This window comes from Phyllobates terribilis, unplaced genomic scaffold, assembly GCF_046119375.1.
Source record: "Phyllobates terribilis strain yellow unplaced genomic scaffold, ASM4611937v1 Scaffold_1__5_contigs__length_1240528914, whole genome shotgun sequence".
Taxonomy (NCBI): domain Eukaryota; kingdom Metazoa; phylum Chordata; class Amphibia; order Anura; family Dendrobatidae; genus Phyllobates; species Phyllobates terribilis.
In genome coordinates, this window is record NW_027362761.1 from 93893291 (window position 1) to 93920720 (window position 27430).

The window sequence follows — 27430 nt, forward strand, 5'->3', positions numbered from 1 at the left end:
CGGGGACAGGTAAAAAGAATATTTTTTTTAAATTTGTAGGAGAAGAGTGCCAGGACAGAGAACATTATTGAAAAAGTGGGCCTAGATCGAGGACATTATTACAGGATGGGAAGCATTACTAAAGGATGGGGACCAAGATAGGGAATCACAATTACAGGATGGCGGCTAGGATGGGGGACATTATTACAAGATGGGAGACATAATTTACAGGATAGGGGCCTGGATGGAGGACATCAATGATGTGCTCTTCTCATTTCATCTGATTCCCGTGTCCAAATCGTAAGTAACTGGCAGGAAGCAGTGCCTACATGACAAAAAAGAGTTATGTGACCCACACTGAGATACGCTCATAAAAGCAGGTAATGAAACAATATTAGAAAAGCAATTGTTAAGAAGAGTTAGGACAAATGAAAGGTGGTCATATAGTAGTGGAAACCCCCTTTGATGGGCTTGGATGGTGTAGCAATTAAAACAAATCTATAATTATGTACCAGACTGGCGCTGCTCCTCCACACTTGGAACTGCGTCCACCCCTGGTCTCCTCACATCAACATCTGATGGGAGGCTGGTGGGATATCATGCGACCTTCATATTCTGTATTATCTGAACAAGAAGAAAGTTGTTTGGAAAGATGGAATATGAAGAATGCTGCGGATCAGAGGCTGCTGACTGGCTGCAGTGGTCAGATGGCACCACTATCAGATGTTGACGTGAGAAATGACAGGGAACATAGTGCTGAGTACGGAGCACCAATCCAATATGTGAGTAGAGTGATTTTTTATTTTTTACACCACGGGCCAATGAAGGTTAACTTTTAAAATAATGAAGAACCCCTTCAACTCCTTATCCTGAATATCCAATTTAGTTGCTAGTCTTCTGGTGCATGAATAGTGTTCCTCTACACATTATACCAGCTAATAAACAAAAGTCGGCCTTCATTTTTGAGAAAAGGTTGACAGGCAACCCGTCAGTTCATCGTGCCTGTCCCCCACATGCCTACTCAACTACATATGTATAACAGGAGAAACATAGAGTATAAAGGGCATAAAACGGATTTTTATTTAATACATGATTAAAATCTGACCATCAAAATCATACAATATTACAATATATATTATCAGTCGCAATACAAGTCAAATATAAGGTGCAAAAAGGCCATCACACCCCTCAGAAAAGACACAACATGTGGACCCTAATAAATATTTAGCACGACTGGCGGACCACTGGCATTTATATTACCCACTAGTGTGTATAGTTGCCACATCATAAAGATCAAGAGAGGTTCTGCTTACCGACTAATACCACAGGGAAACATGGAGGGGTGAAAAATAGATCATCACCTGTCCAGGAGGGAGCCCCGACGCTCGTTTCGCCGCTGAAGCTGCAGGCTTTTTCAAGAGGCATAAAGTTAGTTGAGTAAAAGGACCTTTTTAAATACCTCCCCTAGTGATCACGTGACAAGAATATCAGTCACGTGATCGGGAGGTTACCAAGCAACTGGTGCTCTATGGAGCATGCGCCAGGTCCCAGGGCCTCATAGCACGGGCAACAGCCGTCACCCGGCAACGCGCATCCGGAAGCACGGGATCGCGCAACCCGGAAATGCGTGGCCGGGAGTCAAGACAGCTGAGCACGGACCAGAGACCACGCCACCCAGAGCGCATGCGCACTGCACCACAAGTCGCGAGGCAGCACGGTGACAGGGGAACAAGATAAGAGGGATAAAAAGGGGGAGGGGGGAAGACAGGTCAATTCACATGGGACAATGATACAATTTGATAATATTGACAACAATGTATAATGGGTAAAGATACAATATCAAGTCATAGCAATAGCCCTAATATACATATGGCATAATTTAAAAGAAGCGTGATCCATCAAGTTCTTCCGATGATATGAATGACCCCAAACAAAAGGTGTTATCCCGCTTCAAAACTAATAAGAAAAAAAAGAAAAAACAAAAGTATTAATAATTAAAAACTTGCATATTAAAAAAACCCTAATGGCAGGATCAGATCTATAGGGCAAAACAGAGATGTTTGGACCAGACAAGGATTTCATCATAGAAAGGAGGCAAAACCTAATGCCTCATTCAGACCCCGGGGAGCCACGGTATCAAGGCAAACAATCCATTTTGTTTCTTTCTGGGCAAGAATTTTATCCCAGTTACCTCCACGGGATCCTAAGTGTAGAATATCAATCCCACGTATTTTCAAAGATTTGGGATCACAATTATTGTATATTGTAATATTGTATGATTTTGATGGTCAGATTTTAATCATGTATTAAATAAAAATCCGTTTTATGCCCTTTATATATGTTTCTCCTGTTATGCATATTATACCATCTGTAGTTTATTTTTCTTAAAAAGCGCCACAGACAATATCGGCACTGTCCCCATTGGGGCTCACAATCTACATTCCCTATCAGTATGTCTTTGGAGTGTGGGAGGAAACCTGAGAACCCGGAGGAAACTCACACAAACACAGGGAGAACATACAAACTCCTTGCAGATGTTGTCCTTGGTGGGATTTGAATCCAGGACCCAAGTGCTGCAAGGCTTCAGTGCTAACCACTGAGCATTTAGATTATAATTGTTCAGCTTCTATCATTTACTAAGCATCTTAATACAAGCAAAATGTGATAGAAGAATAAGAATTAGCATTAAGTGTTTATTTACATGCTCCGATATTACTCCCAGTCCCTTATTCTCCCTAGTTACAGGCTATAATATTAAATACGTCCCAGTCCATGGCTATCACGGCCAGCTTTCCATATGGGACGCATTAGTGAATTTCTGTTCTTAAGAGTAGCAGAATATTTTGCATTCTTGCTTACTTCATATTCTATTTAAAGATCTCCACTAGGTTTCAGCACAGTGCTCTTAAAAATGCTTGATTAATGTTTACCTTTCAGAACCTTCTGCCTCATCCATACAAGTCGTGTGCAAAAGCTGATTACTCTGTCTGAAGCAAGGCTTCCAAAATATTCTGCTGCGTACAAATACTGCCACCTTCAGGGCAATACGAGCATTTTCATCTTTTATTCTTTAAAAAAAAAAAAAAAAAGATGTTCGTGCCGTAGGATTCCATGGCTGAGATCATTATAACGTTTCTAACATGCCCGGAATATTTCAAGCAGCTAATGCATGCCATTAACATTTACCCAATGTCATAGCAGAATTACTTGGATCACATTAGACATTCAGTCATGGCCACCACTTACTATAAATAATATCTGTATGAGGAATGAGACAGAGAATACATGCTAGAACTGAAGGAAGGTGATAGCGAAATGTATTCAAATGTCTGTGTATATGAGACGAGAGGAGAGGAAAAGTGGCAGGCATTTACCTATAAGAAAATGAACCTCACTACTGTCCTTGACTGAAATCCTACTAACATGGAGGAAGCAAGATGTTCGCTGGTGGATCACTATTATGATTATGTTATCCATTGTTGAGCAACACGGTGGCTCAGTGGTTAGCACTGTTTGCTTCGTAGCGCTGGGGTCTTGGGTTCAAATCCCACCAAGGACAACATCTGCAAGGAGTTTGTATGTTCTCCCCGTGTTTGTGGGGGTTTCCTCTGGGTTCTCTGGTTTCCTCCCACACTCCAAAGACATACTGATAGGAAATGTAGATTGTGAGCCCCAATAGGGACAGTGATGATAATGTCTGTAAAGTGCTGTGGAATTAATGGCGCTATACAGTGTAAGCATGTTTTGCAGATAAGAAAGCATAGTCAACAGAACTTTTTTCTTTGTCCAATAAAAAAAGCAAAAAGCAAATGGAAAGGAACAGAGAGAAAAAGAATAAAAAAGCAGAAGTGAACAGTCCCTTGAAGCTACATACGTATTAGACTAACATGGGCATAACTTGCCGATATCGACAGGTTTGGCTGACAGACTAATTTTTGTGGGGCCTTCCCCACTGTCCCCCAATACAAGATGTCTGAGGACTGAAGGATCCGGCATGTCCAGTTTTGGATTGCCAATCCTTTTGTTCGCTCTGAGTTAAGTTGCCACCAGAGATATCTAACAGCAGCTCTCGCAGAGATCACAGACGTGCTCGGCCAGCTGAGTCCTCTGGTGTATGGAGGAGTCAGGAGAGAACAGCAGAACAATCAGTCGAAACATCATTGACTAACAGCTATCTAAAGTGCTTGGGGGGCTTGAGTGCTGTTTCTGAGCTTAGTTTTTGGAACCTCTATGAACAGTGAAAGGACAAATGTTTAAAAGGGACGTGTTGCCAGATCAAAAGTAGACTGTTTTTGTTCTGATTCTATTCCAGCTGCCCCCCTCAGTATTTTTCTTTGCTTTTTATATCCACCGTACAGTTCCAGAGAAAGGGGTCTTTTTTATTTTGTGCTAATTTTAGGGTCTTTATCAAGGGGCTGTTGCTCACAGTATTCTCTGTGTGTATACAGTATCTTTAGGCAGCTTTGCACAGTTATCCTATGAACAACCTACCTTGATAAAGAGCATAAAATTAGCACAACGTATAATATATATTTAATCTATAATAATATATATTTAATCTGTCAAACAGCTATAGAGATACAGTTGAAACCAGAAGTTTACATACACTATATAAAAAGACACATATGCATGTTTTTCTCGATATCTGACATGAAATCAGAATAAACCTTTCCCGTTTTAGGTCAATTAGGATTACCATAATTTTTAATATTTGCCAAATGCCAGAATAATGAGAGAGAGAGAAAGTTTTAAGTCATTTTTATTACTTAGTGCAAAGTCAAAAATTTTCATACACTAAGATTACTATGCCTTTAAACAATTCTGGACTTCCCATATGATGATGTCATGTGTTTGGAAGTTTCTGATAGTTTTTTTGGCAACATCATAGTTAGAGACACACTTGTGGATGTATATTAATGCACACCTGAAACACACTGCTTCTTTGCGTAGCATCATGGAAAAGTCTAAAGAAATCAGCCAATATATCAGGAAGAGGATTGTGGACTTGCACAAGTCTGGCTCATCCTTGGGCACAATTTCAAGATACCTGAATGTGCCTCGTTCATCTGAACAAACAATTATATGCATGTACAAACAAGATGGGAATGTTCAGCCATCATACCGCTCAGGAAGGAGATGGGTTCTGTGTCCCAGAGATGAACGTGCTTTGGTCCGACATGTACATATCAACTCAACCAAGGATAAAAACAAAAGACCTTGTGAAGATGATGGCAGAAGCTGATAAGATTGTGTCAATAACCACAGTGAAACGAGTACTGCATCAACATGGGCTGAAAGGCCACACTGCCAGGGAGAAGCCATTACTCCAAAAGAAACATAAAAAAGCCAGATTAATGTTTGCAAATGTACACAGGAACAAAGACCTTAATTTCTGGAGACATATCCTGTGGTCTGCTGAAACTAAAATTTAACTTTTTGGGCATAATGACCATAGTTACATTTGGAGGAAAAAGGGAGAAGCTTGGAAGCCTAAGAACACCATCCCAACTGTGAAACACGGGGGTGGCGGCATCATGTTGTGGGGTTGTTTTGCTGCAGGAGGGACTGGTGTACTTCACAAAATAGATGGCATCATGAGAAAAGAAGATTATGTGGCAATACTGAAGCAACATCTCAAGACATCAACCAGGAAGTTAAAGCTTGGGCAGAAATGGGCATAAGCATACTGCCAAAATGGTAACAAAGTGGCTTAAGGATAACAAAGTCAATATTTTGAAGTGCCATCACAAAGCCCTGATCTCAATCCTATTGAGAATTTATGGACGTGACCTGCAAACCTGGATCAGTTACACCAATTTTGTCACAAAGAATGGGCCCAAATTCCAACCAACTATTGTGAGAAGCTTGTGGAAGGATATTTCAAACGTTTGACCCAAGTCATTCAGTTTAAGGGCAATGGTACCAAATAGTAATAAAATGTATGTAAACTTTTGACTATGCAGTAAGTAATAAAAATGCCTTAAAACATTCTCTGTTTCGTTATTCTGGCATTTGGCAAATATTAAAAATGATGGTAATCCTAAATGACCTAAAATAGGAAAGGTTTATTCTGATTTCATGTCAGATATTGAGAAAAACATGTATGTGTGTCTTTTTGTATAGTGTATGTAAATTTCTGGTTTCAACTGTATCTCAATAGCTGTTTGACAGATTTAAAAAAACAATACTCTGGGGAGCAGCAGGGTTAAATTTAAAGCAAAAACAGACCAGTTTTTACATAGTGACAGGTCCTCTTTAAAGCGCACCTGTCAGCAGGATTACGCTCAGTAAACCACATACACTTTCAGGTGGGCGACATTACACTGAATAATATGATACCTTGGTTGATGAAATCCGTCCTGTGGTTCTTGTGTAATCTTTACTTTCAGTTTGGAGATAATGATATGCTCGTGCTCCGGGGTAGCCTGTGGGGTGGGTTCTATCTGGTGCTATGCTTACATATTCATCTGTATGCTTCTATGACAACTTGCTGTGCCTTCACTGACCTGCCTCCTATTTTACATAATGCATCTAGTAGTGCGGGGCTAGATAAAATAGGAGGCAGGTCAGTGAAAGCACAGTGAGCTGCCATAAGAGCGTACAGATGAATATGTAAGCAGAGCACCAGATAGAGCCCCCCCACAGGCCGCCCCGAAGCACGAGCATATCATTATCTCCAGATTGAAAGTAAAGATTACAGAAAAACCACAGGACGGATTTCATCAACCAAGGTATCATTTTATTCAGTGTAATGTCGCCCATCTGACAGTGTATGTAGTTTACAGAGCACAATCATGCTGACAGGTGTGCTTTAAGTTTAATAAAACCTCCATTTATTTGTGACTATGTTAAGTATTGCTGTAAAGGCATTGTCTCATTTTTTCTTTTTTTTGCAGCGAACTGCTCTCCAGCCTGCTTCCTGGGGAGCGGTGCCTTCCTGATTGATTGACAGTCAGACCAGCAGCATCATCTTGTCAATAACCTGAACTGTGTGCTTTCCAATGGAGAAGCAGCTTTGCAGCATTGGAGGAGAGCAGGGGCACTGACGCAGGCTAGGTCGGGAGCTAACAGTGTGCTCTATTGATCAAGCAAGCATCAGAGCAGTTCTTAGGAGCTCAACTGGAGACAGTTTGCAGCATGGCGCTCCTTGTCTAGGAGATAGTTCACCTCTCATAGACAGCAGCGGTGGACTTTAGCTTGCACAACGAGCAGTAAACAACAAAATAAAAATTTACTGTTATTAAGAATGGTGAGGATTTTTAATAACAAGTAAATTTCAAAGCAATGTTACCAATTTAATATATAAGCCTTTAAGGAAGTCAGTTTAGAATAATAGATAAAACAATATGAAGATACAGAATAATACATTTTTACCTTATATATCCACATTAGGTAGAACAGATGTTCCTCAGCTATCTAGAGATTTACAAATATTCACCTTTGCCTACTTCTACGGTTCTGCGATTGACACATTTGTTACCAGCAGCAATTATTCCTAACACCAAAGTACAGTGTGAGCTCAGGGGCAAACTCCAATTATATCTGCCAACAACTGTATAAATATAATACAAGGATACAAAACACCTTGTAAATAACAGGTTTTACAATTAAATTGACTGATACCAAGTTTTGAGGATACTAAACATTTAATGCCAAAGAGAGAAAAAGAAAATTATAGATATAATTATAAAGAGTTTGTGTCATTTCTCTGTACAGCACCGCCCCCAGCTTCTTGATTTCCTGATTGCTGGGGGGGTTGGCGCTCCTGAATGATTTATAGTTCAGTCCACTCGCACGAAAACTGTGCTCCTGATATTGCTATATGAGGCAGATTCTCCTCTGCAGGATTGGCAGTGCACTAGGATCAGGAACTGAAAGTGCCATCCAGCTTTACCGGACAGTTTTAGTGCAGTTTTTTACAAGCTCCATTGGAAAGAGCTTGTAAGCACTGATCATTTTGATCACCTCTGCGATACAGTAGTTGTGGAAAGTCACGTAGGCAATAAGCTGTAAACAACACCAAAAAGTCGATAATATCAAAGAATAGAGCCAAATTTTAAGAAATAGTAAATTACAAAAGTATTTGTATTTACAAGAAGCACCCATTATTACACAATACCCATCATTGACGATGGGTATCCTTTAACTAAAACTGCTGGCAATCATACCTTACTCATCTGTACAAGAGCAGTATATGGGCCATTTAGGGACCAGTATTTCATCATTTGGAGGTGGAAATGGGCCCACTTACTTTTTGGAAGCCTGTGCTGCTGCACAGTTTGCACCAATGGTATTTCCGCCCCTGTTTCTTACATAGAAATATTACCTCTTTAGTGCAGTATGATAGAGAGAAAAAATATGGTGGAACTCTCGACTTCCAACGACTCAGTAGTATGGAGCCTCATGGTCTCCCTCTGCCAATCAACAGGTTACATGTACATAGCTCTATGCTATCACATTGTTCAGAACTAGCTTCATTTTGCCTATCAGTGCTGTATAACAATAAAAATCCTCCTACAATGCTTGTATATTATCCAGGATTACAACTTAAATTTTAATCCCTCTACAAAAACTCTAGACAAGAGGAAGTCTCTTAGTTGGACCTATCTTATTCACACATTACAATCATAACTGGGAGACAAATATAATTAATTTGTATGTTTCTCAGCAGCCATTGTCTTCGGCAATAAGGCAACAGGTGGCCACATGAGCCCTCTCCCACTGCCTTTAAGAAAGACCCTTCAACTGTTTATCAGCCAAAAATTGAAAGAAAATTTGTTCTCAGTAAGGTATGTGTAATACTGTTTCAAAAGCATGCAGAAAATCCTTCAAATTTTGTAAGAAAGTTTTTCTTCTTTCCATTTTTACTATGTATTTATTTACTAATAATTTAAGCACATTGCTCCTTTAAACAAAGCTCAGACTCCAATGATGAGGCTAGAAGAGAGGCATGTTAATGTTAATGCAGCCTCGTACAGTTTCTATATCACAACAAGCGGCATTTTTCATTCTGAATTCTATCTTCACTACAAAGTACATAAGAAAACATCACACTCTTTCTGTAGCCGAAAAAAAAGTTCAAAGAGTGGTTCAAAGCCCATCACAATGAGGTTTTCCTTCATATCCAACTGGCAGAAGATCACACTAAATTAATCCAAGAAGGAAACTAAATTAGAGACTGGTCCAAAAGTCGAAAAGTATTTGATGAGAGACCTGTGAGGATCATTTTAGTGAGCCAGTGAGGACAAAATTGACTTAAATACTAGATAAACAATTTTCTTTGCATGACAAGTTAATCCAATTTGCTATGTAATGGGGGTGTAACTATAGAAGGGGCACATTCTGCAAGAGGACTTGAGCCCTGATGCCTGAGGAGTTCCAAAAGACTACTCTGGTCCTAATTTAGGTGTCCTATTTCAAATTTTACATTAGTGTAGATCTGTAAATTATTCATGTGCTACATGGTTTCTGTAAAGCTTTGAATAAACAAATTATTGTCCTTTAGGCTAGGTCACACGAGATTAAATTCTCTCATCGGAGAGAATCGGGTCAATTATGCTAATTATAGTCTGATCAGAGTTTGATCAGATTGTGATCATAATGAGATCCAATTCTCTCCAATGAGTTGAAGATGGAGAAAAAAATGTCTCCATTTTCTCCATTGTGTCAGTCAGTGGATATTGGACTGTGCTAAGATGTCATCCAAATGCAGTCCAATGGTTTCCAAGAACTCATTGACTTGCATGGTCGAGTGCGATCCGAATATCAGATCAAACCCAGCCATGCTGTGATTTTTTTCCATGGACCAACTCAGAATGAGGAAAAAAAATCTAACATGTGCACGGCCCCAAAGCATATCATTAGTGCGGGTGCAATCCAATATCTTGTCAGATCGTACCCGATAAGGCCATGCGCATGAGCCCTTACCTGCACAAATCTAGTTTATGTGGTTCAAAAACTAATATAACACTCTTCTAAAAAGTTGGATCTACTGACAATGTCATATCATTGATAAATGCACTTTACCATGCTTAAATGGGTTGTCTCATCTTTTCATATGCTCTGTTAAGGCATATGGTCTTCAAAGAGCGATGCAGCGGTGGAGAGTCCTTACCAAACCGCTTTTGTTACACTGGCAATACCAGACTGACTACATTGTATTTTTTTAGATTATTAAAAAACACTTAGCAGATTTGAAGGATGGAGGTAATGGATCCCGTCAGAAAAGGCACTGCAAGAGCAAGCAAATCCTATTATAGTATGATGGCCAGTAGATTAGGTCTTGCAATGAGTAATGCATGTGTTAATATGATAGGACTGGAGGGAAACTGTGTGTATGTATTATAGCCGACAATACTATTTATGGGGCAATGGGTGATGACTAAATCAATAAGTGTCCATCCTACAGTCTTCATGTTTCGTACCTCTGTAATGGAAAATCCCCTTCAACTCAAATAAAACTATCAGTGTATGAGATTTATGAACTGTGAATTTGGTAAAGGTTATTTGTGGACTCATGGGATGATGGAAAGTTTGGATGTTTGCCCTTATTCCCCTCTCCATCCAGTATGGGTTTCCCCATTATTCTTACTCAGCTCAGATGATAGTGCTGAGCTCATTATGGGGACAAAAGAAGCCACATGGTGTACTGTTAGGGAATCTGTACTTTTTCTTTGAGATTATAAATAGATGAGGAAACCTAAAGTTTATGTCTACTAAGAAGCCAGATGGGCAGGTGTTTTATCATGGAAACTGCTCTTTAATACTTAACTGTATTATGTGATCAATATATATTAAGGGGGCGATTCATAACAGTTTTTTCATCAGATTTCACGAGGTTGCGCAAAAAATGCATCTTCTCGCATTTTCATTCTCGCCTCTGGTCCGGATGGGATGGAGAGTGGTGACCCTTGCTTGTCAAAATCATGGCAAGCGGCAGCGTTCGCTATGCCACAAATCTTACTCCAGCAGAGTCTGGAGTAAGACTAGTGGCAAAGCGCACATAGTAGCGGGCGCCACAACACTCCTCTCCTGGTTCATTGAGAGGCACACGCTGCTACTAAGTACCCCCTCATGAAGACCAATGAGAGAATTGCCGGTCTTTATGCATTACACTTTTATCTGTGGTTTTGTCATTGCCAAGTGCACCTCCTTCCCTTCTGGACAGATTTAACAACATATACATATATATATAAAGTTTATTAGTTAACTTACCGCACATTCGTCCTTTAAGTACAGAACCGGGCCTACAAAAGAGAACTGCCCTCCCTTCCTCCAATGAATTGCTATCAGCTACAATCATTTCTGAAGAAAAGTGAAAAGAGTTGAGCGGTTCCTTACGAAGGGTCCTCTTCAACCTATTCGTTATGGTCTCTAAAGTTTTGAGGAGGCGCTCTTGGTTGCTTGATTCCACTGTGTCATTCCTTCTTTCTGGCAAAGGTACACTGGCTGAAAATGTAAATGGCAATAAGGTGCAAATAGTGCTAGACGTTAAGTGATCAAGGTTTTTTATGCAGAAGACTTATTTAACATTTGGCAGGTGTCTCCAGACCATTGGTAGGAATAACAATATCCCATAATGGTTGGACAGATGCTCACAAAGTTTAATTGAAGAGAAATTGAGCATAAAGATGTGTAGTTTAGCATATGACAAAATATCACGTGATAGCTTTTCCTTTCAAACCACTGTGAATTATGATACCTTCTCACCAAGACAACGCTATAAAAGTACATTAACTGTAATGGATTTCACTCAACTACCATCTTCCTGTCTTAAAGTTTGAAAACCATATGTTTAGATTCTCTCTTTCGTAAAACTCCAAATCTCTAACACTTCAATAAGAAATACTATGTAAGTTCAGTGAGACATCTGTCTGACCGTCACAACCCCTTAGTGCATCACACTGGCCATAAATAGAACTATCTGATATTGCAGTGGAAGCCGGCACTCAAGCAGTGCAGTTTTATTGAAAAAAAATCGAAAACAAAGAAAATGATATGGATAATAGAACATCTGCTATTGGCTTTACATTAAGACTAAAGGACCTTAAAGGGAATGTGACATTTCGAAAAACACTACTTACCTACAGCTATCTGGACAATCTGTGGTAAATAAATAACAATTAAATCCAAGCTTAGTGGAAGTGTCGCATTTAGGGGTAAGTGCTGAACTCTGAACACAGCCCTTTTCCTGGAAGTTTGTGGGATCAGAGCAGAATGAAATTTGTTGAAAGGCTGCAGCGCAGCCAATCAACAAGCTTTTAGGCTGCGGGCACTTCCAGAGCCATTACAGCCATGCCAATACTTGGCATGGTTATGATTGGCAAGCGCAACACATGGCCCGGGCTTTATAAACACCATATCATTATGTTCTGACTAGTGTAGGGACAGTATGTTGATCTAGTAAGGGACAGTGTAAAAAAAGAAAAAACTAAAAAAAAACAGCCAAAAAAATAATTAAAATAACCAGACAAGAGAAAGCAGAGGCTGTGAGCTGGCCTTATTATGCTGGGAAGGGCTCAATATCCGTGGACCTTCCCAGCCTATTAATATCAGCCCCCAGCTTTCTGCTTTGCCTTTGCTGGTTGTTAAAAATGGGGGACCAAAAAAAAATGACGCAAGGTCCCCCCTATTGTTAATAACCAGCTAAGGCAAAGCAGACAGCTGGGGGCTGATATTTATAGGCTGGGAAGGTCCATGGATATTGGCTAATAAGACCAGCCCTAAGCTGCCCCAGAAATGGTGCATCCATTAGATGTGCAAATTTCGGCACTTAGCCTTGGATTTTCCTGATTGCCCTGGTGCGGTGGCAATAGGGGTAGTAGTTTTCGGATTTGCTGTCAGCTATGTAATGTCACAGCTGACATCAATGGGGTTAGTAGTGGGGTTAGGAGTGGGGGTGTCTGATAGATACCTCTCCATTATTAACTCCTGTGCTTGATGTCAGCTGACATTACACTATTGACATCAACCCCAAAAACTATTACTCTGATTGCCACCGCACCAGGGCAATCAGAAGAGTCGAGACTAAGTGCCAGAATTGGTGCATCTAATGGATGCGTCATTTCTGGGGCGGCAGAGGGCTGGTCTTATTAGGCTGGGAAGGTGCCAATATCCATGGACCTTCCTAGCCTATTAATATCAGCCCCCAGGTGTCTGCTTTGCCTTAGCTGGTTATTAAAAATAGGAGGACCCCACATAATCTTTTTTAAGTCCTCCCATTTTTAATAACCATCAAAGACAAAGAAGACAGTTGGGGGCTGATATTAATAGGCTAGGAAGGTCTATGGATATTGGCCCCTTCCCAGCATAGTAAGATCAGCTCACAGCTGTCTGCTTTCCCTTGGCTGAGTATTAAAAATACAAGGGACCCCTTGTATTTTTTTTCATTCATTTATTTATTTATTAACAAGTACAATAAACTACACACGCAAGGCACTGATTCATTCCTCCACTTGGACCTCCGCCTGCTGGTTCAAGATTATTATTTTTTTTTATTCTATGCTATTTTAAGTAATTTCCCTATACACATTTGTTTGCAGGACAATTGTTCTGCTCTTGCCCCCATTTTGCTTCCTTTTGCAGCTCCCTATCCCTTACGATAACCATTTTACAGTACCAAAGTTCGGGTCACTATTGGCTTCTATGGGGTTCGGGTTTGGGGTCAAGCTTGGGTCATGTTCTGGTACCCGAACCAAACTTTGGACTAAAGTTCGGTCAAATTTGATGAACCTGAACATCCACGGGTCCACTCATCCCTAGTCGCAATAGGAAGAAAATGATGTTTTAGCCTCTCTGCAACCACTCTCTTTAAGTCAATGGGGTAGTGCCGGTCAGTGATTAAGTTACAACTCATTATATAATGAACGTGACTGTAATCACTCCATAGACAGTCTTCTCTTCCAAAACCTTCTGCACAGACATGCTGCAGAGTGCTTTCAATCAAAGTGCCGGGGAGTGATTGTAGTGCGCTCAATGTTTACTGACATAATAACGCCCCTACACCCCCCCGATGACTCAGAGAGAGTGTATACTGGGAGAATACAGCTTTATTTACTCCCTGTAGCTGCACTTCCAGGAAACTGATTACACAAGATTTAAATACTATCTTCCTGCACATTACTCTATATCTGCAGGTACATAGCATTTCTGAACATGCCAGATTCCCAAAGGTCAACTCAAATGCAGAAGTCTTTTTATCATTTTCTGTCCCCTTATCTGAGAACCCCAAATTCTCTAGTATACCCTGTTTTGTTATAGGAGGAAACAGACATCACAGTAACTCAGGGTTAGAGATCAGCAAACATTCCAAAATTCATAAATGGACATAGATGTACTAGCCATCCATTGGTGGAATGATTTAACTACTATCTGCAGTTCTAGATTGTTGCAGTCACATGACTATGTGATACAGCTTGAGAAGGTCAGGACAAAAATAATATGGGAAGGGTTGTCCTCCCGTACTGAAGAGTGGTGGATAGAGGTGTCAAGAACTAAGGAGGCTGAGTTTTATTCTGTTTTATTGTCTCAACACAGAACTGATTCATGATATATCTAACCTAATGAAAGTAGAGAACTACTGATTCCAAGATGAAAGCCTGATCTTATTGATCCTCCTCTGATCCTCAGATGAGAGTCTGATTTTACTAATCCTCTTCTGATCCTCAGATGAGAGATGATCTTACTAATCCTCTACTGATCCTCAGATGAGAGTCTGATCTTACCAATCCATTTCTGATCCTCAGATTAGAGTCTGATCTTACTAATCCTCTTCTGATCCTCAGATGAGAGTCTGATCTTACTGATCCTCTTCTGATCCTCAGATGAGAGTCTGATCTTACTGATCCTCTTCTGATCCTCAGATGAGATTCTGATCTTACCAATCCATTTCTGATCCTCAGATTAGAGTCTGATCTTACTAATCCATTTCTGATCCTCAGATGAGAGTCTGATCTTACTAAACCTCTTCTGATCCTCAGATGAGATTCTGATCTTACCAATCCATTTCTGATCCTCAGATGAGAGTCTGATCTTACTAATCCTCTTCTGATACTCAGATGAGAGTCTGATCTTACTAATCCTCTACTGATCCTCAGATAAGACTTTTGAATTTTTAATTCAATTAATTACAATAATCATTTTGTAACAATTCCCAAAGTCCCATGTAAACATTAAACTAAAGTCGACCGAATCAGCCGATATCGATCGGTTCGATTTCAGACTGCAGATCATATTTTATCCAGTAGATAAGTCATCCATCGTAGAGAACACTTGAGTGTTCAGCGAAATGAGTGCTTTTATGTATAGGAGAACCGGCCAAGATGGCTACCAGCTGAACGATTTGCCAACAGCCATCTAATTTGTAAGTGGTCTTTACAGTTTAAATACAGTTTTTAACCCATGGCAAACCCCTTTAGTTACCTCTCCTTAGGAAATGTAATACCAAGGCTATGTCGCGTTTTTGATGTGTTTTTTTTCTGCAGGCAAAACCTGCTCTGTTGGCAGTAAAAAAGCAATGTAAAAAAAGCAAGTTTTGCTGAGTTTTTGCTGCGTTTTTGTCAGGGTACATTTGTCTCTTGTGCATTCTGATAAAGTTTAGTGCATAAAAAATAACCTGATTCAACTTCCTCAGATTTTGGCAACAAAAACACAGCAAAACCTGATACCTGTGTTTTTGCTGTGTTTTTCCACTACCCATTGCTTTTAATGGGTGAAAAACACTGCGAAAACGCTGAGAAAACGCTGAAAGAAGAGACATGCTGCGTGCAAAAACACAGCTCTTTGACAAAACAGTCAGGAAAAGAAAACAAGGTGTGTGCATGCGATTTCTGAAATATTATAGACTTTGCTGGTACTGTAAAATGCAGCTGAAAATTTGCATAAAAAAGCATAAAAAAAGCTGCAAAAACGCAAAGTGTGAACATAGCCTTACATTTATAAATGATTCGTCTGAGGCCAATATAAGATAAAAATTAAGTATTTTGCTATATTTATCTTAATTTACAAGCTTCATTATCTATATCCTGGTCTAGGACTGCAGGAGATATATCAGCAAAATTTGTAACAAAATGTCCAAACTTCAGTGCCTTACCTGAAATATTAAATACAAACTTGACTTTCTGATCAGTTGCAGGAATATTCACCCTCTTATGTCTTTTCACACGCAGATGTGATGGGGTATCAGTAATGGACTTTTCACCTAGTTCATCTTCTGTTACATCAAAAACATCATCATAAGAGAAATCCAATCTATTAGCAGCTCCCCAGCCACCAGGTCCTGGAAATGGTTAGTATAATGACTTTTATTGTTTTGTTTTATTTCAAAGGGTAATCAGTCACCAAGTTATTGCTATGTAATCTGAGAGAAGCATGATGTAGGGCCAGAGACCCTGATTCCAGCAATATATCACTTAGTGGTCTGCTTAATGTAGTTTTGATAAAATCATTGTTTTCTCTGTTGCAGATTTAGCAGTTCTCTGACTGCTGAGCCATCCCATTGATTGAAAGTTTTATGTGTACGCTGTGCATAGGCAGAAAGCTGCTAGTCAGTGGTGGGGACAAGGTTAAACAGAACAGTAGGACTACATGGCATGAGACAACTATGATAATCAGGAAGATAATCTCCTGCTGAAAAAACACTAATTTTATTGAAACTACACTAAAAGGTGCAGTAAGTAATTGATGAAATCAGATTCTCTTTCCCTACATCATGCTGCACTCAAATTAAAGAGTAAAAAACAGCTGACAGATTTCTTTTAAAGAAAAATTGCTTTTTTTAAATTAAAGTATAGCATTTGAGGAAAACTCATAAACTAAAAAATAACTAAAAAAAATCTTAGATGTTAATGCTCAGTTACCTATGGCAAATCCATTCTCATAATCATAATTGTATTCGAGGCACAGTCGCTGGTAATGATCTTCTAGTCGGCAATCAATGTCATCTACATCATTGCAGAAAGACGGAACCTGTAAATAAATACCAGCCTATTAAACACTGCGCCAACTAATGCAAGTCACCTATACAGTTCATGACCAAAATACAATGCTTACTTTGACTAAAAGTACAGAAAAATATTGTGATTTATTTCATTTTATAAATTCCGTAGAAATAAAAAGGCCAGTTTAAACGAGAAACTAACCTGGAACGCTTGTAGATAAAGATACCATTAAAATTTACTCCAGAATTTCTGGACCTTTAAGTGATTTAAATTAATCCTGAGTTTGAGATCATACTTGAAGGGCACCAAATAAATAGGAATTCTATACCTATTGGCACCATTTTACCAGAATTTTCCAAATTCATGAGTGACAGTGTGAAGGTCATGCAGCAACACATTGGAACAGATATACTAATGTGACGCATCTACTCGAAAAGCCCTTTTGTTTACCCTGGGAGATGGGGGACTCGGAGTTGGGTCCTGTGATGGAAAGATGGGGTGCAGCCGTGGCCCGGACTCGAACCATGCTCAGGGCCATCACATTAAAAAGGATGGTGTAGGCTTGTCTGGGTGGAGTGGCTGGTTTACGACTACGTCACCTGTGGCACCTGGTGAAGGCCACCAGCGCCGCTGCAGTCCACTGAGGCATGGTGATATAGCAGACATAGTTATTACTACTCCCCACAGGCGGAGCAAGGCCTCAGGGCAGAAGGACAGGATGGAGGGGGTAGTAGTAGAGGAATACAGGTGTCCCGTCGTACGGTGTAGCGCAGAATAAGGAGTCCGGAGGCCATAGGGGTGAACTTCCAAGGCTTTACTCACATAGATGGCAAAAGGAAGGCGACTCCCTGCTCCCCGCGGACAGTCTCTGCGGTCACCAGGGACGGGGGTCCGACAACCTCCGAGTAAGTCCAGCGTTCAATCGGGACCTTGCACCAGAGTGTTCCTGAACTACAGACCTAATCCTTTCCTGTCCGTGTGTGTGCGAATAGGCCGGGTCTCCCTCTGAGCTCCTCTCAGAACAAGGGCATGGGCAGCAGCTCCGCTCCGTCCGATACCCGGTGGGATCCTCAGGGCCTACCGGGCTTTCCCAACCAGGACATGGAGTAGCAAGGTCAGGTGTCGGGGGCCGGTACCCCTCTTGCAGCCGGACTCCCTCTGAATATATCAGGTGGTGAGGACAGGTGGCATACATCGCTCCGTCTGCATCCTCCCCAGGATCCATTTGCTATGGAGCTACACTCTTGAGCTCCGGGCCTTCTTGATTATGGTCCTTGACCGGGTTGAGACCTTCATTATCTGCAACCTGCCCCTCGACCCCAAGGCTAAGGTGCGAGGGCCATGTCCCCATCCACTGCAGGTCCACACAGGATCCACGCTCAGTGATGAAGATCACCATGAAAATGACAGCCAAAAGACAATGAGCCAAGATGGCAATGTATTAAATATCAAAAATTAAGTGTAACTAAATTGTGAGTCCTCCACCCTCACCCACTAACTGGTTCCCCTAACTCTTGGTTCCCCAGTCTCCCTGTAATCAGGAGGGCAGCACCTAGTGCATACTAGCCCCCTCTGGTGGGGAAATGTGTTGTTGGATGTAAAGGTTGGGTCACGACTATCACACAGTTCTTACCTCAGAGGAGGAACACTACACTCCATTAGAGAAGTGCAGCATCCCTGTGGCGGTCGAACCCTCAGAGGCGCCACACTAATTCAGTTTAATATTTGCACACTGCAACCTTAGACTAGACAGTCTGAAAATGGGTCAAATGTATCACCTCGGCTAATCCTGGATGATAAATTTGGTGCACCATTAATCACTTATTAAATTTACATCATGTCTTGGTTTCTTTTATGCCTCTAAATTATGGTGCATGCTGGGATATTTTCTCCATCCCTTTAGTTCTAAAAAAATGCTGTTTGTTGGATGAGCTTCAAAAATTGTCTAAGGGCAGAGGCAGACTGCCGTATTTCTCGTGCAAGGATCGCATCGTAAACCTCGTACCGGCTCTCTGCTCTCCTGACCTGAGCTTGACAGCTGCATAGAAATAAATCATGCAGTCATGCTCAGGTCAGGAGAGGTGCCGGCCAGGCTGTTCGGTGCGATGAGATTATCGCACGAGTTATATGGCAGTCTGTCGCTGCCCTAAAACACATAACAAGTCTATAGCTTGATGTGACACAAAGTGCCAAATTTTGCCACATTTTCGCCAAGGTTCTGTGCAAATAGAATAGTAGTAGGAAAGAGGAGCTCTGTCTTTAGCTCCTCCTTTTTTTCCATGGAATCTCATCAGCACCAACTGTCATCTCCTGTCTCAGTAATGTAACAATCTGTCTTCACTGAATACAGATTTTACCAGTGAATTGAGAATTTTGCGAATGTATAATGAGTTCTGGCGGAGAAAGAAGCAGATATCTCTAATAAGATATAAGATATATTACAAAGTTTCTTATTTTCATATGTACTATTGATTTATGAAATACAAAATAAAACGATGGTTACTCTTTAAAGTTACTCACTATTCTGTAGGATCTTTCCTTAGTTTTTCACATATTTTAAAAAAAGAACTTTACTCAAATTGCCTGAAACTTAATTACTTGTAATTATATTTCACTTTGTGTGACATAACACGTAACAGTAATTTCCCTAATTGCCATGTACTGAATTAAATGCAAGCTAAATTATTTTTTTAGGCAGTTTTTAATGCATTTATTCCCATGATATTATGTGACTAGTAAATAACGGAGTTGTCTCAGCACAAACATATTGCTAGAGTATGCTATTAATGTCTGATTAGTGAACATTCTCATGAACTAGGGTGTTGATTATAAAGGTAGAGGTTGTCACCTTTCAGAAAAGTTTTGGTTATTAGTTTATTTATTTAAAAAAATAGACTGAGTATTATTTATCCTCTCCAGGTCCAGCACTGGCTATGTTTTTTTTTTTTATATAACTAAGAAAGCTTATAGCCAAACATCTCAAAGATTACAACTAGTAATGAGCGAGAGATGCTCAGCGCTCGCCCAGTATTTCCGGGGTTGCTCGGCGTGAGCTCGGGTCTCCTCCCTGCATGTTTGGCGCTCTTTACAGCGCCAATGAGCATGCAGGGATTGGCTGCCACTCACTGTAATGCCGTAGCCATGTTGGTTGTGGCATTACAGCGATTGGCTGGCCGCATAGGTCTATATCATCAGGACTATATCAGACCTGGCGTTGCTATGCTCGTCACAGTCACTCAGGAATCAGACAATGTAGGGAGAGCTGCTGCTGAGCTAAGGAGAGATTTGCTTGTTTCTAGTTAGTGTAGGTGTGCCAAACTATATTAGAGATACATATCCATCTCAACAAACAGTCCTTCTGAGGACTAATCCATCTGCAGAGATATCAAGCAGGCAGTGTATATAGGCAGGCAGGGTATATAGCAGACAGCAGTGCACATAGCACAAGAGGCTCCATTCCAGTTCTGTCTGCTGCTGCTGTTATATTTCTAGAAATAGGCCCAGGTCTCAGGGGCCAGGAATATTTTTTTTTTATCTTAATTCTCATTATTTGCTTAAAAAGCAATCCAGAGAACACCGTTGTTCTGCGTCATTTGCTTGTTGGCACTGCAGAATGCAGCCAGGTCCTTTCCATATTACAGCACTATAAATCCAGCTATTTAAAACTGTGGTTTGTTCGACACACGGATCACATATAATTGCGCTGAAAATACTGCCATTTCTGGCATCCATTAAAAATTTGTTTCAGTGTGTCAGTGAAGCTATTGACACCAGTTTGTTGTTCAAAATAGTTACCTACAGGCTAGGTATTTAAAACTGTGGTTTGTCCGTCACACGGATCACATATACCTTTTCAGAAAATACTGCCATTTCTGACGTCCATTAAAAATTAGTTTCAGTGTGTCAATGTAGCAATTGACACCAGTTTGCTGTTCAAAATAGCTACCTACAGGCCAGGTATTTAAAACTGTGTTTTCTCCATCACACGAATCACATATACGTTTTCATAAAATACTGTCATTTCTGACCTCCATTAAAAAATTGTTTCAGTGTGTCAGTGAAGCAATTGACACCAGTTTGCTGTTCAAAATAGTTACCTACAGGCCAGGTATTTAAAACTCTGTTTTCTCCGTCACACGGATCACATATACGTTTTCAGAAAATATTGCCATTTCTGGCCTTCATTAAAAATTTGTTTCAGTGTGTCAGTGAAGCAATTGACACCAGTTTGTTGTTCAAAATAGTTACCTACAGGCCAGGTATTTAAAACTCTGTTTTCTCCGTCACACGGATCACATATCCGTTTTCACAAAATACTGCCATTTCTGGCCTCCATTAAAGATTTGTTTCAGTGTGTCAGTGAAGCAATTGACACCAGTTTGCTGTTCAAAATAGTTACTTACAGGCCAGGTATTTAAAACAGTATTTTCTCCGTCACACGGATCACATATATGTTTTCAGAAAATGCTGCCATTTCTGGCTTCCATTAAAAATTTGAAGAAGCAGTGTGGTGGCCACAGAAAGAAGGCAGGCAACCGTTCCCCCTAACACCAACACGAAGTAAGTTGCCAGTACAACTGTTAGGTCTTCCCGAGCCTGGTTGTTTTTTAAAGACTCTGCCAATAGCCACAAAAAGGCCATTTGCACCACCTGCCAGGCCACCATCAGCAGGGGTGGCAAAATGACCAGCCTGACCAACACCAGCATGATCAGGCACATGGCAGCAAAGCACCTGACATTGTGGGCTGAACCCCAGGGTCCAGGAACAGTGTCTGAGGGTGGCACCACTGCTTCTTCCACTTTTGTGCATGCAAGCCAATCCCCTGTCCATGGTGCATGCGAAGATGCCTCCTGCCCTGCACCTGTCATAGCAGCATCAGGAAGCACGTCCACGTCCTTGTCCCAGCACAGTGTTCAGTTGTCTATACCTCAGTCCTTGGAAAGCAAGCGCAAATACGCAGCCAACGCCCCACAGGCCACAGTACTAAATTCCCACATTTCGCGACTGCCTGCACTAGAAATGTTGCCTTTTAGGCTCGAGGAGACGGAAGCATTCTTCAACCTAATGGCGGCGGCTGTTCCTCGGTACTCGGTCCCCAGCTGCCACTATTTCTCCCGGTGTGCCGTCCCCGCATTACACAAACACGTGTCCCAAAACATTAGCCGTGCCCTCAACAATGCAGTTACCAGGAAAGTCCACCTAACCATGGACACGTGGACAAGTGCTTGTGGGCAGGGACGGTACAGCTCGCTAAGGGCACACTGAGTTAACATAGTGGAAGCCGGGACCCAGTCGGACTGTGGGACGGAATACATCCTCCCAACGCCAAGGATTGCAGGCCGTACGTCAATCAGGGTTGCCCCCACGGTCTACAACTCCTGCACCTCTTCCTCCTCAGCCTCCTCCGTCTCTTCAGCCTCCATCTCCAAAATAACCACATCAGTCACAAGCTGGAAGCATTGCAGCACTGCCTCGGCCAAGCTGCAACAGTCTGTGTTGAAGCTAATATGCTTAATTGACAAACCGCACAATGCTGAAGAGTTGTGGACAGCTCTGAAAGAGCAGGCAGAGCTGTGGCTCACACCACTGAACCTACAGCCAGACATGGTCGTGTGTAACAATGGCCGGAACCTGGTGGCGGCTCTGAGGCGAGGCAAGCTCACACACCTGGCCAATGTGCTTAACCTCGTGGTTCAGCGATTTCTCAAATCCTACTTGTTAAAGTACGCCACCTGTGTGCCCATTTTAGAAAGTCAGCTACAGCTTCCGCCGCCCTTGCCGTGTTTCAGCAGCGTTTGTAGCTTCTGGCTCACAGACTGGTGTGTGATGTCCCCACGTGTTGGAACTCTACACTGCAGATGTTGGGAAGGATTTGTGAGCAGAAGAGGACAGTTGTTGAGTACCAGCATCAACAAGGGCGTCAATATTCAGTTCAGACTCCACACATAAGACCTCAGGAATGGACATGGATGTCAGACATATGTACCATCCTCCAAAACTTTGAGGACTCCACCAAGATGGAGAGCGGTGATGACGCCATAATTAGAGTCACCATCCCGCTTCTCTGTCTTCTGAAACGCTCTCTGCTCAAAATCAAAAAGGATGCATTACAGGCAGAACACGATGAGATGGAGCAAGGAACCATACAGGGTGATTACACACAGACCAGCCTCATCTCATCCCAACGTGGATTGGGTGACATTGAGGAAGAGGAGGAGGAGAAGGAGGGAGAACAGGAACTAGTTTCATGCACTATAGACGGTACTACCTGAACAACTGTCATACCGTCTGTTCAGCGTGGATGGCCTGAGGACAGAGAGGAGGAGGAGGAGAGCATGGTCACGCGTCCTCTTCGTGAGGACACGGAAGTCTTGCCTGTTAGCAGTCTGGCACACATGGCTGAGTTTATGTTACGCTACCTTTCCCATGACCCTCGCGTTCTCAAAATTTTAGGTGACAGTCATTACTGGTTGGTGACACTTCTAGACCCACGCTACAAGGAGAACTTTATATCTCTTATTCCTGAGGCGGACAGGTCTTCAAAATTGGGGAAGTACCAGAAGGCCCTTGTTGCGGAACTATTAAATAAATTCCCATCGGAAAATGCTGGCGGCAGTGGTCATAGTTCGTTGGACAACCAACAACCAAGAACTTCAGGCGAGAGAGACTCAACTCCAATCCAGCAAAGGCAGGGGAACACTGTCAAAGTTCTGGGAGAATTTTCTCAGTCCCTCCCATCGCACAAGCAATGAGGCACGGGGAACTCTCAAAAGGAGTGCAAAGTTTGTGAAGATGCGGAGGGAGTACCTTGCCGACCGTACCAACATCCTCCATGATTCATCTGTGCCTTATAATTATTGGGTATCCAAGGTGGATATGTGGAATGAACTGGCTCTCTACACCTTGGAGGTCCTGACCTGCCCTGCCGCTAGCGTTTTATCAGAGCGAGTTTTTAGTGCTTCTGGTGGAATTATAACTGATAAGCGCATCCGCCTGTCAACTGAAAATGCTGACTCTTATAAAAATGAACAAGGGCTTGACTGGGCCAGACTTCTCAACACCACCGAATGATAGCAGCGTAACATAAACTCAAATCCAGTGTCTTCTCTTGGGAGTTGTATTCCCATGCACCTTTTCACACTCACATATGGGTATGCGCTTCCTGATTTTGGCTATTAGCTCATGTCCTCCTCCTTCTCCTCATCCTCTTCCTCCACCACCATATCACCAGGGTGACCGTGGTCCGTGATGCAACACCCACATAATTTTTTTAAAGGGTGTTTATGATGCCCGTAAAAAAAATTTTTTATACAGTATGCTCATGTATACCCCCCAGGGGTAAATGTTTGTCAGCCCATACACTTAGTGCATCGGCATTACAAGTATAGGAGACCCGCTCCTTTCTAATGGAAACATTTTTATGAGGCCCTCCTCCACGTCTCTTCCAAGGGGCATTGGAGTGCCTCCCAATTTTTTGCAGCCCTTGCATTCACTGCATAAGCCAACACTATGGGAGACCCACTTCCTAATAATGGGAACGTTTTTTCATGAGGCCCTGTACGTCTCTTCCAAGGGGCATTGGAGTGCCTCCCAATTTTTGGCATCCCTTGCATTCACTGCATAGGCCAACACTATGGGAGACTCTCTCCTTTCTAATGGAAATTTGTCATTACTCTGGCCCTTCTCTATGTGTCTTTAAATTGTTAGTGGGGTTTTTCCTAAATTTGGTCAGCTGTTGGACTCACTGCATACCCTATATCTGTATAGCAGACCCTCTCCTTTCTAATGGGAACATGTCATACTCGTTACTGTGGCCCTGCTTTATGTGTCTTTAAATTCATAGTGGGGTTTTATCTAAATTTGGTCAGCCGTAGGACTCACTGCATACCCTATAACTGTATAGCAGACTCTCTCCTTTCTAATGGGAACATGTCGTACTCGTTACTGTGGCCCTGCTCTATGTGTCATTAAATTCTTAGTGGGGTTTTTCCTAAATTTGGTCAGCCATTGAACTCACTGCATACCCTATAACTGTATAGCAGACTCTCTCCTTTCTAATGGGAACATGTCATACTCGTTACTGTGGCCATGTTCTATGTGTCTTTAAATTCTTAGTGGGGTTTTTCCCAAATTTTGGCAGCACTTGCAGTCACAACATGGGCATTACCACTGTAGGAGACCCGCTCCTTTACAATAGGAACATTTTTTTTACTGAGACCCTCCTCTGTGTCTCTTCAAAGGGGTATTGGGTTGCGTCCGAATTTTTGGCAGCCCTTGCAGTCACTGCATACGCAATAACAGTATAGGAGACCCACTCGTTAATAATGGGAACAGCAAAGCATAGCCGACTGATGGCTCTCTAACAATAGCAATGGCCGACTGCTGGCCTTTTAAGAATAGTAAGGGCCGCCTGATGGCCCTATAAAAATGACATTTCCCGGTGAATTCATTTGTCTTAAAAAATAACGTAAAAAAAAACAAATCAGTAGGATCCTTCTTTAGTATATAAAACAGAGTCGCTAATGTAACCTCAATGTAATCACACTGTTCAGCTCCTGCACCTCCTCCATCTCCGAAATGACCACATCAGGCACAAGCTGAAAGCACTGCAGCACTGCCTTGGCCAAGCGGCAACAGTCTGTGCTGAAGATAAAATGCTTAATGCTTAGGTGACAAACCGCCCAGCACGGGGAGAACATACAAACTCCTTGCAGATGTTTTCCTTGCTGGGATTTGAACCCAGGATCCCAGCGCTGCAAGGCTTCAGTGCTAACCAATGATCCAATGTGCTGCCATTCACCCTCTGATATCCAACAGGCTGGAGAAACTTGCACCTACTGCCACTCTATCTTCAGCTCCTTTGTGAGAAACTAATGTATTTGGGCAGCCACTCAGTCCACCCAAAAAAATTCCTGAGAAGGAAATTGGGGATGGCTTCGCTACTGGTACTGGGGGCAGTGCTAATACCATGGTGTCGTACCATAGTTTACTGGAAATATTCCAGGCTGGTAGGAGGCCAGCAGATTCCCACAGAAAAGTACCAGCAGTAATGTTCAGGGACCCGCGCTTATAAAAGGCGAAGACAAAACCGGGAGAAATAGTGGCGGCTGGGGACCGAGTATGGACACGAGGCATGAGGCATTAGGTTGTGAAAAGATTCCGCCTCCACGAGCCTAAAAGGTCACATTTCAAGTGAAAGCAGCTTTAGAGGACTTCATGGGAGAAATGACAGCTGGAGTAGATATGGTTTCCCAAGTCCTTTCACCAAGCTAAAGAATATGGCTGTGGTGAAACACAACTTAGCAAAAAAAGCTGTGGACTGGCTCCGTACCGTCCCTGGCCACATTCACTTAACCACGTGTTTGTGAGTAGGAGGTCCTTCCCAGTAAGTGCACTGAGGAGGGCGAGGGTAATGTTGTGGGACCCATGCTTGTGGAAGGCGGAAACGATACCGGGAGAAATAGTGATGGCTGAGGACCAAGTATGGACACCCGGCCGCCGCCAGCATGAGGTTGTGAAAAGCTTCTGCCTCCAAGAGCCTAAAAGGCCACATTTCAAGTGAAAGCAGCTTTAGAGGACTTCCTAGGAGAAATGACAGCTGGAGTAGATATGGTTTCCCAAGTCCTCTCACTGAGCTAAAGAATATGGCTGTGGTGAAATACAACTCAGCAAAAAAATCTGTGGACTTGCTCCGTACCGTCCCTCGCCACATTCACTTGACCACTTGTTTGTGGTTAGGGGGTCCTTCCCGGTAAGTGCACTGGGAAGGGCACGGGTAATGTTGTGGGACCCTTACTTGTGGAAGGCGGAGACAATACTGGGAGAAATAGTGGCGACTGGGGACAGAGTATGGACACCCGGCCGCCGCCGGCATGAGGTTGTGAAAAGCTTCCACCTCCACGAGCCTAAAGGGCCACATTTCAAGTGAAAGCAGCTTTAGAGGACTTTCTGGGAGAAATGACAGCTGGAGTAGATATGGTTTCCCAAGTCCTTTCACCAAGCTAAAGAATATGGCTGTGGTGAAATACAACTCAGCAAAAAAAGCTGTGGACTGGCTCCGTACCATCCCTGGCCACATTCACTTGACCACGTGTTTGTGGGTAGGCGGTCCTTCCCAGTAAGTTCACTGGGGAGGGCACGGGTAATGTTGTGGGACCTGTGCTTGTGGAAGGCGAAGACGACACCCAGACAAATAGTGGTGACTGGGGACTGAGTATGGATACCCGGTCGCCGCCGCCATAAGATTGTGGACAGCTTCCGCCTCCATGAGCCTAAAAGGCCACATTTCAAGTGCAAGCAGCTGTCAAAAATTTGGCAGTATAGTATTGCAGCCTGTGGGTTGGTGGGTGGCTGGCTGCATACTTGCACTTGCAGTTCAAGGAATGGGGTAGGGACAACTGAGCGCTGCACTGGGACAAGGACGTGGACGGTGATTGTTGAAAGTCTGCAACAACAGGTGCATGGCAGGAGGCATCTTCGCATGCATCAAGGATCAATTATGATGGGCTCACTT

At 42.3% G+C, this 27430-nt stretch overlaps 1 protein-coding gene across 1 annotated transcript in view; it reads right to left on the bottom strand.

The window, feature by feature from the left end:
• The window catches only part of SVEP1 (sushi, von Willebrand factor type A, EGF and pentraxin domain containing 1), a 469484-nt gene that overhangs the window by 250067 nt on the left and 191987 nt on the right, over positions 1-27430 (bottom strand). The window contains exons 14-16 of the mRNA XM_073664736.1: positions 16836-16944; positions 16070-16255; positions 11194-11427 (exon numbers count right to left, since the gene is read on the bottom strand). Of these exons, the coding sequence (XP_073520837.1) occupies positions 11194-11427; positions 16070-16255; positions 16836-16944 (529 nt within the window). The remainder of the gene's footprint in view (positions 1-11193; positions 11428-16069; positions 16256-16835; positions 16945-27430) is intronic.